This window comes from Coloeus monedula, assembly GCF_965178545.1.
Source record: "Coloeus monedula genome assembly, chromosome: 13".
NCBI classification, from domain to species: Eukaryota; Metazoa; Chordata; class Aves; order Passeriformes; family Corvidae; genus Coloeus; species Coloeus monedula.
Window position 1 is genome coordinate 12,427,772 of NC_138793.1, and position 16,482 is coordinate 12,444,253.

At 38.7% G+C, this 16,482-nt stretch overlaps 1 protein-coding gene across 6 annotated transcripts in view; it reads right to left on the reverse strand.

Moving 5' to 3' along the window:
* The window catches only part of PHAF1 (phagophore assembly factor 1), a 60,921-nt gene that overhangs the window by 23,685 nt on the left and 20,754 nt on the right, over window positions 1–16,482 (reverse strand). For 4 of the 6 annotated variants that reach the window (XM_082290131.1, XM_082290133.1, XM_082290132.1 and 1 more), the window contains exons 7-17: window positions 15,707–15,804; window positions 13,997–14,109; window positions 11,888–12,021; window positions 11,191–11,274; window positions 10,407–10,489; window positions 9,597–9,640; window positions 7,642–7,685; window positions 6,234–6,292; window positions 4,604–4,676; window positions 4,070–4,155; window positions 3,687–3,945 (exon numbers count right to left, since the gene is read on the reverse strand). In XM_082290131.1, the coding sequence (XP_082146257.1) occupies window positions 3,876–3,945; window positions 4,070–4,155; window positions 4,604–4,676; window positions 6,234–6,292; window positions 7,642–7,685; window positions 9,597–9,640; window positions 10,407–10,489; window positions 11,191–11,274; window positions 11,888–12,021; window positions 13,997–14,109; window positions 15,707–15,804 (888 nt within the window). In that variant the 3' untranslated portion in view covers window positions 3,687–3,875. Of the gene's footprint in view, window positions 1–2,112; window positions 2,361–3,686; window positions 3,946–4,051; window positions 4,156–4,603; window positions 4,677–6,233; window positions 6,293–7,641; window positions 7,686–9,596; window positions 9,641–10,406; window positions 10,490–11,190; window positions 11,275–11,887; window positions 12,022–13,996; window positions 14,110–15,706; window positions 15,805–16,482 lie in introns of those variants that run through there. The other 2 variants (XM_082290130.1, XM_082290135.1) reach the window with 2 other exon arrangements.

Here is a 16,482-nt window from a genome sequence, read left to right on the forward strand (position 1 = left end):
TTACCTTCTCTCTGAAACATCCTGGTCCACAGCTTACATGAAACAAACCACCCAGAATTAACTCCTCAGACACACACAGCGAGGTATTTCTTTGGCTACAGGGGCTGGGTCAGATTATGCCTGACAGCGTCAGGCAGAGAAGAGGGGGCTTTGCATTGGGGTCATCAAGGCTTAAAAAAAAAAAGGTTATTGGGCAAAAGTTGACATAGAACAATTGTAACTAGCATGGAATAATGTTTCCTGCATCACGACACCAAAAATTCTTCTGAACACAACCAGCTCATGTGAAATTGTCCCAAATCAGAGAACTTGGTCCTTGCCCAAATACTCTGGAGAAAGCAAGCAGAGAGGACTTGGACGTAACATTTTTTTCAAAGTAAGAGCCACACTGACTCACACATGCAGATTTACTCTCAACACACATTTTGAGGCACCAAACACAAAACCTAACAGAAGTTCTGGCTTAGCAGAGTAGTTCAGTGACTAACAGGTTCTAACAGCAGGTAGAAAGTCAGTGTGAAGGGGGCAACACCCTTGATTTCCCTCTGGAAAACAGCAGCTGGCCCTTAACCTCCAGCCAGCCCCAAAGTAACAATGAATCACCATCTTCTTGTAGCGCTGAAAGATTTTGTTTTAAACAGGTTGGATGTGAGCTCTGGAATATGAATGATCATGATCACATGAATCAGTTCTCACACACCATATGATTACTATTTCAGAAAAAAAAACCTGTTTAGAATTAGAAATATGACAGTTCCTGGCAACAGAAGATTGCTTTTTCTTGACAGGAACTGCATTTTGGGGAACAGAGGGTTCTAGTATTACACAGCAGCACTGATCTATACAGCACTGCCTGGAGCCCTCATAGGAGCCCAGGGACTGCTTGAAGGCCTGAAGAATACAGGAAGAAATGTCAGCTTCACCTCTGTAAAGAAGGGAACAACCATAGTTTTATTAAGTGTAAACAAATGAAATACTGTGGACAATACTGCAACATTCAAGTTAAGCAGACACACACACAAACTCCTCTCTTCTTTACAAAGGAAAAAGGAACACATCAGAAGGGGATCATATGCACTACATGTTTTATTAAAAATGCAATTGTATTTCACTTTATATCAAAGTTTTATCACATGAAACCAAAATGATGGACCAACACACATGTTGCCAACATGCAGGATTTGTATCAAACCACACAGAATTATTACAAGGAACGGGGCACCTGGCAAGATGGGAGCTGATGCAGCCCAAATCCCTCATTTCCTTTTGGAGGGGGAGGCATGCTACAGGGTTCATGCTACAGCAGCAGGCCTGACCTCACTCTTCTGAAGAAATTCAACTCAATACGCTCAAGAGCGGGATACTGGTGGCATCTAAATAGCCACTATTCAAATCATCTTACCAAGGATTTATCTCCTCTTGCAGCTTATTCGGAGCTTTTATTAGAAAAGGATGAACTAAAATTAATTGAAGTTAGCATCAGGATTGGTTCAGAGACCATAAAATTCTGCAAGAGCACCCTGAGCCAAGCAGCAAGCAAGGTCAGTTTGCATTCCAGCCCTGAGGGATGCTGCAGGAGGAGGGCCAAGTGCCCTGCCTGCCTCACACAAGCCAGTGCAGGAGAAACACGAATGGAACCGAGGCCCATTCCTTATGCCCTGCATTAACCTTTGAGCTCCTTCAGGACAGGGAGACTTCCAAAGCTTTTCTGTGAAGTCCCTTGGGGCACACAAATGCAGTACAAGAATTGACATTTGCTGCTTTCACTGCAGGCATTTCCTCCCTTCTGCTGTGCAATATTCCCCTCTTTGAAGCTCGATCGATTTCCAGGATCCCCAAGGGCCGACAGCAGCATAACAATCCCCTCTTTCTGAACCCAGTGGAGAACCCACAGCGCATCGACCACAGCTCAGAGACTTTCCTTCTCCACTGCAGCACAAAACCTTACCAAATGCTCTAACCTATCTACCAAGTTATGTTAGCCACTGTTTCTTTGGAGAACATACTGAACTGGCTATAAAGTCCCTATACACTAGTCAGGTACTGCAAGTATGTCTGAAAACCAGGAAAATAAAAAGAACTAATTGATAAGAAAAAAAAAAGGCAAGAATATCCGTGATTTTATTACAAAAACACCCAGTAACTGTATTTAACACAAAAACAGTAACTGAGAGTCTCTTTTTATTTTTCTTTCAGTGTACATGCTCATTATTATTCCATTTAATTTACAGAAGGGCTATGTAAAATGAAATTAAAATTAGAGAGGAAATAAAAAGGAAGATTGAGGCATAGAATTTTCTTAGCAAGCAACGATCACAGGAGACAGCACAGATTGAACAGGGATTCAACAGGAGTGACACCTAGGGATAAAGGTAAATAGTAACTTTTTCCTTATCCATTAGATTCTCCATGGGGCTTTTTTGTTTGTTTTAGCAAAACAGTTTAGAGTATCACAGTATACAGGAAGACTAAATGGCAAAGAACGTCTCACACACACACACATTTATCCCTGCTACTGGTCCAGGATCCAAAACTTCAGTTAACATTCTATTTCCTATCTCTCATTCATTGATAAACTATACAGGATTACACTGTACATGGAGTTAAAATTACAAAAATGTCATATTTACAAAAATCTGTACACACATAGTAAAACTCACAAAATTGTCATCTATGTATCACAAGTTGCGACACCAAAATATTAAAAATGGGATAAAATTATACATTTCTCTTGTCCATTTTTAAAAAGGGTTCATTATTTCAAAGACAGACCACCTATTTCTCCCAAATAAGACTGGTAAGAGAACTAGAAACCTAAAGTATCCTCCTGGGATAAAATGTTGCGAGCAGCATCTCCCAACTAGAAAGAAGCCTATATCCTGTCTGCTGGGGTGGGGTGTGCAGTTAGCGTATATGTACAGAAACGGTGAAACTACAACAAGGATGTCTTTGGCTAAACCTTTGGCATAAATTAAAATCATACATCAAAAGTTACAGAAAAGGTTATCTTGGTGATGGCGGAATTCCAGAATTTCTTTCTGAGATACCATTATATACAGCTTTTCTTTCTCTGAGGAAATAGAGTAGGAATCCAGGATTTTGGAATAGAGGCAAATGAGGCAACATTATTTCTTCGTTAAATTTTTCACTAGTATGAAAAATTGTATCAAATCTTTTCACTAAAACATAATTCAATCATAGAAATAACCCCTTCCAGAATTTTTTTTTTCTTTTAAAATTGCATATGAAAAAAATTAGTAAACCAGCCATGACAGAAAAAAATTGTATCAGCATATCAAGTACATATTAGTGCAGGAAGGTGGACAAATCTGATCCACTGTATAAATAAGCTTTATGCGCAGTGTACATTAAATAACCACCACACCCCACTCACACCCAGTACACAGATGCTCCTCAGTGAAGATAAACGTTTATCAAGTAATTAAAGTGTATGTAGTGCAAATGTTACAACCAAGTATTATGCACATGCTACTTGCTTGGTTTAAAGTTACACAAAGATGTGGTGCCTGAAATCATGGACATATATACATCCTTGTCACACTTGGTACAATGTCCTAAGCCACAGAAATACCGAGGTGTTTATATCTATATATATATACACACACGTTTTCTTAAAATGTGACCACCACATCAATACAGTAACACAAACAGACTAAAATCAATACCTGCTTCCAGATGCTCCAAGGCTCAGAAAGTTTGTGCTTCTAATTCTTGCAGTCATTATGTGCCCCTCTTCCATTTCCCCCTTCTGCCAGCTGAGAAGGAGGGACAGTCTCTTCAGGTCTGTGCTGCATAGGATGAGGGCAACGGAGAGGAATAAACGACGGCACAGGCACCTAAGCTGCTTTCCTCCATCAACAGTTCCATGCCCCATGATGAAGGGTTGAGAGAATTTCCTCTCCACACCGCTCTTGGGTGGAAAGGCTTATTGAAAAAAAAAAAAAACAAAATCATAACGTGCTTTCCATATTATAAGTGGCAGCAAATCAAGGCACGCTGTACTAATTCTGTAGCATTGAGATTAGCTGACTTTGCAGGGGATGCTCACTGGGGAAGGTCCGACGTTCTCAACTGGCTGCTGGGCCGTGTGGGGCCATACAGAGTAACAGAAGCTATGTGATTATTCTGCATCACCTGCAAAAGCACAGCAGGGAAACAGGAAATTAAAAGAAGTGGTACACTAAACAGAAACTCAGAAGTATTAAAAAGGTGAATACAGAAGTGATCTGCCTGAAGAAAGAAATCCCAACAACAAATGACAGCAACAAGCTCTTGGCTAGTTCCTAAAAATGGTCTCTTAGACTTCCATGACACAACACCAGCATGCTCCAACCAGCCACGTGCACGTATCTCCTGCTAGCATGAGTTCCAGGTGACAAACTTGAAGATTCAGCTTTAACATGCAAATGTACAGCCTCAGAGAAAAGGTTGCACAGTTGCCTCTTTCTGCCAACAGGCACTAAAATTATACCACTGCCAAGCACTGGCTTTTATTGCAATAGGAAGAAAGAAGCCACTCATAGTAATAGCAAACTCCTCATCTTCCCATGCTCAGACAAAAATAAAAGGTTTTTTTCCTAACCTCAAAGATCATTCGCTGCAGTCCAAAGCAAAAGGTTGACCCAAATGGGTTAGTGTTGTTTGGAGATGACGACCTGAACAGAAAAGAGGGGGAAAAAATTTTAAAATGGACAGGTGAGGATCAGGAACTTCTCAGGAAGGAATAAGTACTCAGTAACATAAGGTAAATTACAGCATCTTTATCATGGCTTTCATCAAAAGGAAGTATATCTACATTATGCAACACCATCGCTAGACTCCAAATGAGCCAGAGGAAACTCTGCTTGACGCCACAGAGCCATTAATAAAACTTGGGGAAAAAGTAATCAAAAAGCCAGTAGTGACCTCTACATGGAAACTCTCCTGCACTTAACTTGAACAGGAAGAACCCTAAAAAACCCCAGATACACAGGAAGAGAGAAGCACCATGTTACTTATTACACATTATTTTTGGGAAAGATCCTTCCCTTTGTGTCTCAACCTCTACCTGATGTATTTACTATATATAGTCTATGATTTATATTTACTATGTACTGTCTATTTATCAACTGGATTTAGCATGTTAAGAAGATTAACCTATAAGATGCCAAAATAGAATAATCCAAGTTTTATTAAACAGTGTTTTTCAAGATCTATGTATCACTTGTCTTCCAGTTATTTCTGGTATTTTTGGATTGTACATTGACAATTTCTGTTGACTGCAATGAATTTTAGATTACAGCCAAAAAAATCCCCTAGTGAATATTTACCTTTTGTCCTTTCTTGTAAACTGGTCAGTTTTTCAAATTGCATGTCTGAGCCATTTGAGATGTGCTCAGTAAAGTGCTCTCTGGTTGAACTACTCTACAACACAGATGGAAAAAATAGAAGGGCTCTACGACATCACTATTCACCTTAGCTTTACTTCATTCACATGGCTTCTGCTCTAATCATCTCACTGGCATAACACAGGAGTAAAGGGGAACAAAGGGCACAATGATTAAGGAGGGAAAAAAGAAAAAAAAAAAAAAATCAAAGTCAAAATCATGCGAAAGTCTGATAAAAATACATTAAATTTATCTGAAATTGCTGTAGTATTTGCACAGTACCCATCACTTACTCTTGTCCTGAGACAAAAATCATGGTTTCACATCATAAAATGATAACTCTGCAAACAGGTAATGCCCATTTAACCCAACATCCACCTCAATGCCTGCAGAAACACAGCAAATTTAAGGGCTATTCTATGTTCAGTCGGCCTAAAAGAACTGTAGAACCATTTATGTTCATAAAAGACAAGCTTCTTCAGACAGACTGCTGTTACATATATTATCATACACATATATATACTGTGTTGTATAATGGCATGTTATTGAAATGCATATAAAAAGTATAAAACCTCTAAACTATTTATTACTCATCAAGAAAGACTTTTTTAAGGCACTGTTCATTCTTCTCTGAGATCTTCTCTGGATTTTGCAGTTCAAGGAATTTTGGAAATGCTTTCACTCAGCTGCTCTCAGAGCTGCTATGCTATCTCATCTTGTTAGTGGCCAAAAAACCCTGAAACTTTAAGCAGCAAAGCATTACAAAAGTAACTAGTGCCATGAAGACTCTTCCTCATCCTGTTTTCAGCCCAATCCTTGCCAAGCAAAATAGAGAGAGATTTTTACCTGTGAAGTACCACTGGCTTCTCTACAGGGTGCCCCAGTAGATCCTGAATACTGTCCCACTGTAAATACATCAACGAATTTGTGTTAAAATGAGGCATAAGAAAACTCTTTATCTAGGAAGAGTGTCATGCACATTTGTTTGTGACAAACCTAATTGTCAAATAAACTTGAAGTTCTGTTTACAAAAGTATTTTGTGACTGGAGCCATACTCAGTAATGGAACTATCCATTGCTAGGGCTAGTAAATTCTCTTAAGATATTATTCTCACTTTTGTCTAAAAATAGTTTGGAAATAAAATTATTAATATAAAAATGTCTATGGGTCTTATGGATAAAACATAGCTGGAAAGTCTTGTAGCATTTTAGGGGCACCTCAGAGACCAAAGCAGCTTTGGGAAACTTCAACAAAAAATCCTCTTACATACCTTTAGAGAGAGGAATAATATCCTCATTGCTACCTCTCCCAAAAGTCTTTCCTTGATTTAAGCAACAAGATTGGAGAACAGGAAGGCTGCACTATCTAATGATTGGGAAGTGTCCAACAGTTTTCCTCACTAACCAGACTCCAAGAAGCTGCAGCTTCTTCACACACAAGACTGAAATAAGTCAAAGCACTGAAGGGAATAAATAATTCAAATCAAAAAGCATAGAATGGCAGCTTCCAGATTGCTGACTCCAATTTTTCTTCCCAGTATGGGAATCAAAATTCACCAAGGAAAGCCTTCATTTGGCAGCCTAGGAGCCAAGAGAGCAGTACTGAGCTTGGCTGAATGTTGACTGCAGAGGCACTGATGAACACAGTTTTTGAGAAGTTTTTCAACTTAATGCAGCTGTGAAATATGCAGCAGCAACTTCCCAGTTGGGAAGTTTATTTAGGTGGTACAGCTGTAGAGTCTTCTGCTGTCATCAGGAGGTGTCACACTGGCAGTGACATTTTTGAAAGGCTGCTGCCTAAGGAATATCCCATTACTGGCACCCTTCAGAAGAAAGTGGAAGGGCACTGGGCTCTCTTGTTGAATAGTACATGTCTTCAAGAGCTGTGTTTAGTACAATAGCTCTGTAAGAATTTTGCTTAGGAACATGCCTCCAGCTAACATTTAGCCACCACTGCTGCTGTTTCCCCTTATCACTTATTTCACTATTTCTACCTGCAGCTGTGTTGAAATGCAAGCCGTGTCACAATGCAGTAATTCAGTTTACTTTAAGTGTGCTATTACAATTGAATTCAATCTTTTAACACACCAAAATATTTAAACCATGAGATATACACAAACTTGTGGTCTTCTACTATTCCACTTTAAAACACCATGATACCACTGCTGTAATTTCTTTAAAGTATATTGTAAAGTTGGCATGAATCATTTAGGTGGATAAAGAAAATTAGGAAAACAGTTCTACACAGGCTTACCTTGCTGTATGTTGTACATGTTTCTGTCTGTGAATCAGCGCTATCTATGAAACAAAAACAGAAAAGCTTTTCTAGCTTAAGCTTGAACAGTCCCCTACATAGTACTTTATTTTGGAATGTTAATTCAGATAGCAGGAGACATGGGAGCATTAGATCAGTTCATATACAAATTTACCAACATTCACTAGCAATCAAAACTGTCAGTAACACTGACTAAATGCCAGTTAAGGTGATAAAGCAAACCTCCCTATTTACAGCAAGTCCCAGCTTTAAGATTATAATGCTTAAGCTTTAATCTTAGATGGCACAACACCACTGTAAAAGAAACTCCATCTCTTTGCACTAAGTTAGCCACTTGAGGAGGTAACATGATGTGCCACTCTAAGTCCAAAACACCCCACTGCACTTGGAAAGAAAGCTGGCTAAAACTGACATCTGGAGACTCAGGAGTTGGCAGGTCTGAAATCAGTTAAAACACTGCTCTTCCAAAACAAAGACGGCAGAGGGCTTGGGAATTGCAGCCTACCTATTAAATAACAAAAAGACAGCACTGCATTTACAATTACAGCCTTAAACAGAAGCTGTTTGCTGGTGGTTTCAAGTACCTTTATACATAAGTTACATACATATATTTGGGTACTCCTAAATACTGAAAGCACGTTCCCAAAGCAGTGGGAATGGACCTAGACACTGAACATGTCCAACACAGGTTTCAGTCAAGTTAAAGACCACTTGCTTCTCTGTGTTTTCTCCTCTCTAAACATGCTCTCTTTGTGCTGTGAGTTCAGTGTCTGCAACTTGAACTCTGGTTCTTAATTTATAATCTGAATTCGAACTACAAAAGAGAACTAATAAAACTGCATCAGGCACTGCCACCAGAGGGAAGAAGACAGGCTCTTCAAAACTATTACAACATCTGTTCACAACTTTTTACATGTCCTGGACATAAGCTAGAGGCCAGAAAAGCTGGTTAAAAATGCCAAATAAACAAAAAAACAGACACATTAAGAATAAATTCATAATGCTACTTGAGGTAAACAAAATTATTAACAAATTAATGCTTTGAAGTAAAATAACCTAAGGGAAATGATCTTTCAAGTGAGAAATTTCATGCTCATTCTCTTGGCTGAAGTACAAATCAACTTTCATATAAGCCTGTATACACAAACATTATTTTTCCAGGTTTTTAATCCTCCATATGCTCAAACTGCTGTGACAGCCACAGGAGGATTGCACTTCACACAGCAAAGTGCTTGCAGTGAATACCAATCAGAATGAGGAAAACATCCCTGGTCAAAACCTAGCCAGCATCTGGCATTCCCAGTATAATCCAAATACCTTCCCAGAACACATGTATTCTTACTTTGAAGAAGTCTACTTCAATCATGGTGATCTTCAGACAGGGCTCCCCTACTTTGCTGAGATTAGTTACATGCACAGAGCTGGGAACATCTTGGTACCTTGCCAAATCAGCACTACTAATTATAGATGTATTTTTTCAAGTAGAGATTTTCAGATGAACAAAAACATACTTTTTCTGTAGCACATAGAGCCAATATATTCTGGACGTTTCTTTTCATTCCCAGATAAACCAGATTATATTAAATATCAGTGGACTGGACAGATGAGCTCAGACCAACACTATTTTACAAATTTTGAGCCTCCAGGTACAAGGTAACTGATTTTAGCAGAGCATTACAGGATGTTGTAGCCAAATATTTGTGTGATCCAAATAAGTAAAGAGTTAGTGTAAGTACAATCCGAGAACTGCTACCTTGCCCCGAAGTGTCCTTTCCACTTAAATAGAAACCTAACCCCAAAATTTCTTCTCTGTCTCAGTGACTGTTACTGTTAGCATCCTCTGATAATGAAGGACCATTATAGATGAGAATTGATCCCAGCTCCCCTTGGAGCATTCTGTGCCCCCTGAAGAAGGACAGCAGTGAAATGCTCACCTCTCTTAATGACGAGTGGAATCTTGAATTCACAGCGATGGTAACTAGAAAGTGCAAATCGTAAAGCTATTAGAAAACAGAGAAGCCAAGATAAACTGCACAGCCACAGACTTACAGCTCTTAATAACCCCTTGAATGAAAGTCACGTGAATAATAAAATGAAAGTGAGCATCTATGATAGCAGATTAAGTTCTCGCTTAGACTTCTACACCAAAAAGGCAGCAGCCTGGGAATGTTCTAATATGATTTCCTAGAGGACACAAGAAGTCCTTCAGCACAAATTACTCTCTTGTTACACAGAGTGTGTGGAGAAATATTTAGCTATTAAACAGCACTATAGATTTCTCTATCACTAACTGCTTTAATCAGACATCCAATCACTAACTCATACTCCTCCTCTAAAAACTTTACATTTAGAAAGTATTGAAAAAATGTTCAGAAGCATGAGATTTTTTAATCACCAACTGAAATCATGTTAGGAAAAAACCAGCAACATAGCTACCAGTAAAAGGACACTCTTGCTAATACAAAGTCTGCCTCTATCAAGAACTTGCACATCATACCTGGACCAAGAACTACCTTACCTCATTCACTGCTTTAAGACATACTTGCCAATATATATAAAGGCATTTAAAAGTAAAAAGAAAATACTACTAAAACAATGTTACTAATGACATCTGAAACCTCCACAGGTTACTAGATACACCAAAGAGACTTATGAAAAAATATTGGAATTCTCTAAAGGGAACATAAGATTTCCTTTTCAGTTGTTTCAGTGTACTCCTTAATAGATAAGTTCTGTACACTCACATGTTAAAGTTGTAATGACCAGGATAATTTGTATGCAGGACAAATTTCTTCACCTTGTGAGTGTTTGCATCAAAGAGAATATCCTGTTGAAGACAAAAAAAGACAGATGAAGCAATAAGGATAAAGGAAGGCGGCCTTTCCCAAACTAACCTGAGATTACTTAAAATAGCACCTGTATAGAGTGACATGTATTTATCTCACTGAAACTGAATTAAATTATGAAAAGTAGTATTTGAAAATAAGACTATTTGTAAATTCAAATAACACACATTTCCTCCAGCACACAATCACAATTGCAGCTTCATTTGCTAATGTTGGCAGGTTTTCTAAGGAGATCTTGTTTTTCTGCATATTATTTACAGAACGTAGACTAAAGCAAAACAGCTGCAAGGAGGAACACGAAGATTTAACAACACCCCACAGCTCAGCAAACTTTCACAACTGCTGCTATGGCACACCTGTCTCAGTTCTGTGGGACAGGGGAATGGACCTCAGGAACAAGAACTTGTTACCTATGTATCAGGCACCACAGAAAAACGAGAAAACCTAAGAGACTGCAGAATTGCAAAGAGCCCTCCATCCACTGGTGGAGATAAAACACTGCTGATTGAATTTGTAAGTGTTAAAGGAAAGTCAGTGTAGCTTTTCATATCCAGAGATATGAAATGCAGAAATCAAGAGTTTTGAAGTCTCTCATTTCCCACAGCCTTTAGCCTTCTGAAAGAATTGCTGTGTAATTAAATCAGAAGTTTATACGAATTGTTTAGGGAAGCTTTCCACTCACCACTCCAAGTGTGAAATAATTGAAGAAGTAGTCATTGCACTTTGATGGGACCTGCTTATGGGGCGAGGGTGAATGGATTTTCATCTGCAAGAAACACACTTTTCAGATGCATTCAATAATGCTCAAAGATGAATGCCTTAATAACATCTCTACATCCAAACAAATTGCTATAATCTCATTTGAAGCCTCTGCTCAACTATGTAAGAACTGTGCTTCATGACAGGACCATCACCTGCTTGCAGCAGCACAGTGACACATCAGCTTTTTCAGTTATTGTAATTAAAAGGTTTACTTACATTGTGCTGTGGAAAACCATTAGGAAAATGTCAAAGTATATACTGAGGTTATTTTATATAAACTAGAATTTAAAAAAAAATAGGCAGCACACACTTGCTAAGGCACATTTGGATACAGAAGTGTTCCCATTGGTAACAATTCTTAAACCAGTTAACATGATGCAATTTGATTTTTTTAAAAATAAATTTTAAACAGATTTGCTTCAATTTAGATTTTAAAAAAGCTTCTTAAAACCTATTCTATAATGGTTCAGCATGGTCTGTTATTACCAAGCAATATGTCAAGCACTTGTAATTTGTGCTACTTGGCAGTTCAACTTCACTGACCTTGCCGAACACAAGCACTACGATGAGACTGAGGCACCACTGAACAAAGTCCGTGCCTGAAAGAATTCCCTCACCTTGTCTTCAGACTTGTAGAAGACTTTGTGTGGAGAGCCCAAGGTGCTGAGCACATCCTGGCAGGAATCACCGAAGTACACACAGCGCTCAAATACCCGCATCTTGGCATCGGCTAAAACACCTGGGCCACAGCCTGAGGAATGGAAAACAACTCTACATGCATCCTTCCTGATCACAGAATACATCAGTAAATCAACACCAAAAGGTTAGCATTCCTCTATTTATCACAAACCAAACAGCTGCATTCCTCAGACAACCATTTACTTGGCAACAGTGTAAATATTTGTTATCAGAGTGGGGCATGTGTTGACTGTTGCATGGTTCCCCACTTTAACCTCCAACTTCAGCCACACTACCTTCACTTGCCACTCACATGAACATGACTTGGTTCCCAGCCTATCTCAATTTGATCAGCTGGCTATTAGCAGTAAATGCCAGGAATTATTTCTATCCCTAGAATATTCTACTTTAGCAGCTAGAGATTTATCTCCAGCTAAAAACATCAAGAGCATAAAGCAAAATCCCTCGTCCATATTAACTGTATCACAAAACAGACATTTACTCAAGATTCCCACAACTGACTAAATCAATAGCAACTATGCCCCTGTGCAAACAAGGTTAAAAACAGATCTTATTGAATAGCCATTACACAGATGAATTGCTGACATATGTTACCAGATGTTAGGAAATGGAAAGATGTTGCAGTTCGTGAGCCCATTTGCTTACAGGAATGCAGCATCTTACATTTACGAGAATGCAAGTACACATATGCAGCAGTTACTGCAGAACACAGGATGTGCCCTAATTACACATTTAGCTTTCCTCATTATGCATTATTTATGTAGCTAGTTACCCACTAAAATAAATCAGAAAAATCCAATTAGTAATCCTTGATTTCTTAAGCAACAGTAAGTTAATACGTGGGCAGAGAAACTTGTGACAGAACAGGTGTGTAATACATTCTACAAGAGTTTCTACAAACTTTGCAAGATAAGAACAGCACATATCCAGATTGCCTCTCTGCAAGTTTGTCTGAACATCAGTGATATTTTAGTAATTATTTTACTCACTGACAACATTTCCTTTAAGCTGCATGCATATACATTTTTAACAGAACTTGACACTATCTTAAAAGTGTCCAATTTCTCAAAATCATTTACATAATTATAATGCTATAGCTAACTCCTTCCCCAGTACAGGGGGATATATGTGCTCTGCACTAGACAGCTCTACCTTATCTTCCTCTGCAATGAGAAAAGCAAAGTAGCTTGAAAATATCTGCTCCAGTTTAATTCATAATTTTTTATTCTTCATCTATAATTTTCTCTTTTTCAACTTTTGCATATTGTGAATGTATTCCAAGTGTTTCATCAATATACATAGAGCTAGCAATCAGAACAGGTCAAAAGCTGAGCCTTCTAATGAAAATTGTTAAAAACATCTCAATACTTTTTCTTAAAAACATTGTCAAGTCTCAAGTTATGGTGACTGAACAAGACTCCTGCGTAGTTGTTATGTCTTTCCCCATCTCTGAAAGCACATACAAGGAGAAAGACTCATCAGCCTCTCTTCACTTCCACCACTGTCTCCTACAGTAAATGAAAACAGAACTGAATTGGAAGTGTAGTTTAAGGCTGCAGCATTAATGTAGTCACTTGTGGCATTTTTTAAAGCCTTCAAAATTTAATCACAAAAATACCAACATCATAAAGCTCCCTGGAATATCAGAAAATGCACATACACAAGGTTTCTAGGTTTGTCATGGGGGTTTTCTAGTGATGTACTGAGAACAGTGATCTGTTGTCTTCTACACATACACCTGGAGACAAATTCCATTTCTGCAAACAGATTCTAAGGACTCGGAACATGTAAAGACGGGGCTCCAGTTTTCAGTGATTTCTCCAGGGTCAGGAAAATGCAGCAGCAGGCAGATTCATCTTCACAAAGATTTAACTGGGTTTTGCTTCCAATAGTTCAAAATAAGGTAGATAGAACACTTTGAGACCACCTATTATATCATCACAAATAACCTGTGCTCAATTTATACAGGTTTATCCCTCTTCTCCTGAGGAGAACAACCAGTGCAATGTTCTGACTGTCTCCAATACCTGCAGTGAGTAGGCGAAGCCGTAAACCTGAGGGTCCAGTTCCATCTCGCAGAACGTCGACGTTCTCGGTGTACACATTCCCGAGGAAACAGCTGAGAGGCATCAAGGGAGCCCTGAAACCAATCACACAAAATGTGCATAGGATTTGCTTCATCTTCAAATTTTCCTGTAACTAGCTAGTACCAGTTCACTGGAACAGAGCACATTAATTTTGACAAAACTGCGTGTAACTGAGACTGCAGATTAAAAGCTGTATTATACAGGAGGATCAGAAAGCATGGGGGAAAAAAAGAGGAACAAAACAGCACTCAAATGCAAGATCTTTATTATTAATGAAAAAAACAGCAAGTTTCAAAGACTACAGGAATTAAGGAATTACAGAAACTGTACCTAGCCTTTGGATATCTCCTATGAGGAAATGTCAGCTCAGATTTCTCTTGGGGAAAATGGAAGTTGTGGAGTTTTTAAAGCTAACTAAATCCTTGAACTAGGCATATCATCCAAATGCAGCAGAAGAACTTTCTCCATGATGCTCTCACTGCTCTTGGGAAGGTACTTCATAGCCCAGAACATGAAATCGGCTTGTGCCAGTACACCAAAGGCAACTATGCTGCTTTACTGGGAAAGTTCTCAATTTAATTCAACAAGAATATTATTTTAGAAAACAGTAACAGCCTCAAGTAAGATAGCTTTAATGGAAAGGCCTGTGTATTAGCTTGTATATGCTCCCTAAAATTCACTGTTCTTACGTCAATTCCTCCTCTGGGTGAATGACAAGCTTAAAGCTGGGCTTTGAGCTCTCTCTCACACACACAACAGAGCCCCAGGCAACAATCAGTGCTTTCACTAAAGCTCACCATGTCACAGACGGGCACAGACAACAGCATTTTTCTCAAGTGCACTTATTTCTAATTAGGAGACAATGTCTGCATAAACAAGGCTCCCTCCCTTCTGAGCAGTAATCCAAGGATGTGTTTATCTCGCGGCCTTAAAACTCAACTGTCTCTGCAAAAAATACCACTTTATCAGTTTGGGTCTTTCTAAGATTAGGTATCTCAGAATCTTAGAATGGTTTGGGTTGGAAGGGACGTTAAAAATCACCTAATTCCAGCCCCTCTGCCATGGGCAGGGACTCCTTCCACTAGGCCAGGTTGCTCAAAGCCCCATCCAGCCTGGCCTTTATGACAGTAAGCTCAGTCAGGTATCTGACATACATTGACTATATGGTAGATTATGCACATGGCATATTTTATTATTTTTGTTAGCAAGAGAGTTTAAGACCCTTGACAGGGCCCTGCCATGACATACATATTATCAATATGCTACAAACTTTGAGTTCCTCCACCAAGTTTGATTTGCTTAGGGAGAGGTCATTAGCACACAAACAAAATCTAGAGTAAGAATAGCCTAAACATGTCTTATTAAATTCACAATATTTCCTACTTTAATTAATTCATTTTCAGGTCAATTGAACTTACCTACTACAGCTGAACCAAGCTAATTTTACAGCAACATAAATCAAACCAACATTTGATTACAAGGTCTGAGGGCAACACCCACAGAAATTTGACTGACGTTGGTATCTTAAGGCATTCCACATGTTACCAAATAAACAGAAGACCCAAACTGAACTAAAGAAATATACAATTATATTTAGCAATGGCAAAACACTAAATAAATGATCAGAAGAGCACGAGCAGCTGCACGTACTTGGTATCCTGCAGGCTGTTTCCATTGTAGATGTACATGCGTTTCACAGTCGCGCCATGTGGAATTTGCAGAGAGGCCAGACCATGGGCAAAGTTAGGCTGGGGAAACACAAAATCATTCTTGTTATACAACACAGCAGACACTTCAGCTCAAGGTCAGAAATTGCTTTAGAGATGCACTTTATGCTTACCAATTCAAGTAAGTCTCCAGCCAAAGACAAAGGGGCAAAATAACAGAAAAATCTAACCTTCTAGGTGGTGTTTCTTTATATTTCACCACTAATGGATTCCTGAGCTGGGGTGAAACACTCACTATGTTTATTCATCAAAAGATGCCATTAGTCTGACAATTAGCCACTGTGCGTACTGAGAATTCAAGTTTTTCCTTGGTTTGATCACCGACAGCTAGAAATTTCCAAGTATTTGTGCTGATACACTGTATTTAAGGTCTAAGAAATCATCTGTCTTAAAGGAAAACTTCCCTTTTTTGTCTCCCACTGCAATAATTTCAGCCTTTTAACATTTTTGCTGGTTTGCAAGATGCCCTTATCTGATGAACTGAAACTTGTTCATTAAATAGATTTTCCACTCTCCTTATCACCACATTCTTACACATACTGTTTTGACAGGGGTTTGAGTGCTCTCATCAAGTAGAAAGCAGGCTAAGGAAGTCAGACTGACTCTTACTGCACTAGAAGAAGGAATTTCTTTCCATTCTGAAAGTGACAGGACATTCAAGACCAATAATATACTTTGCTGACATCATAAAGAAAAAAA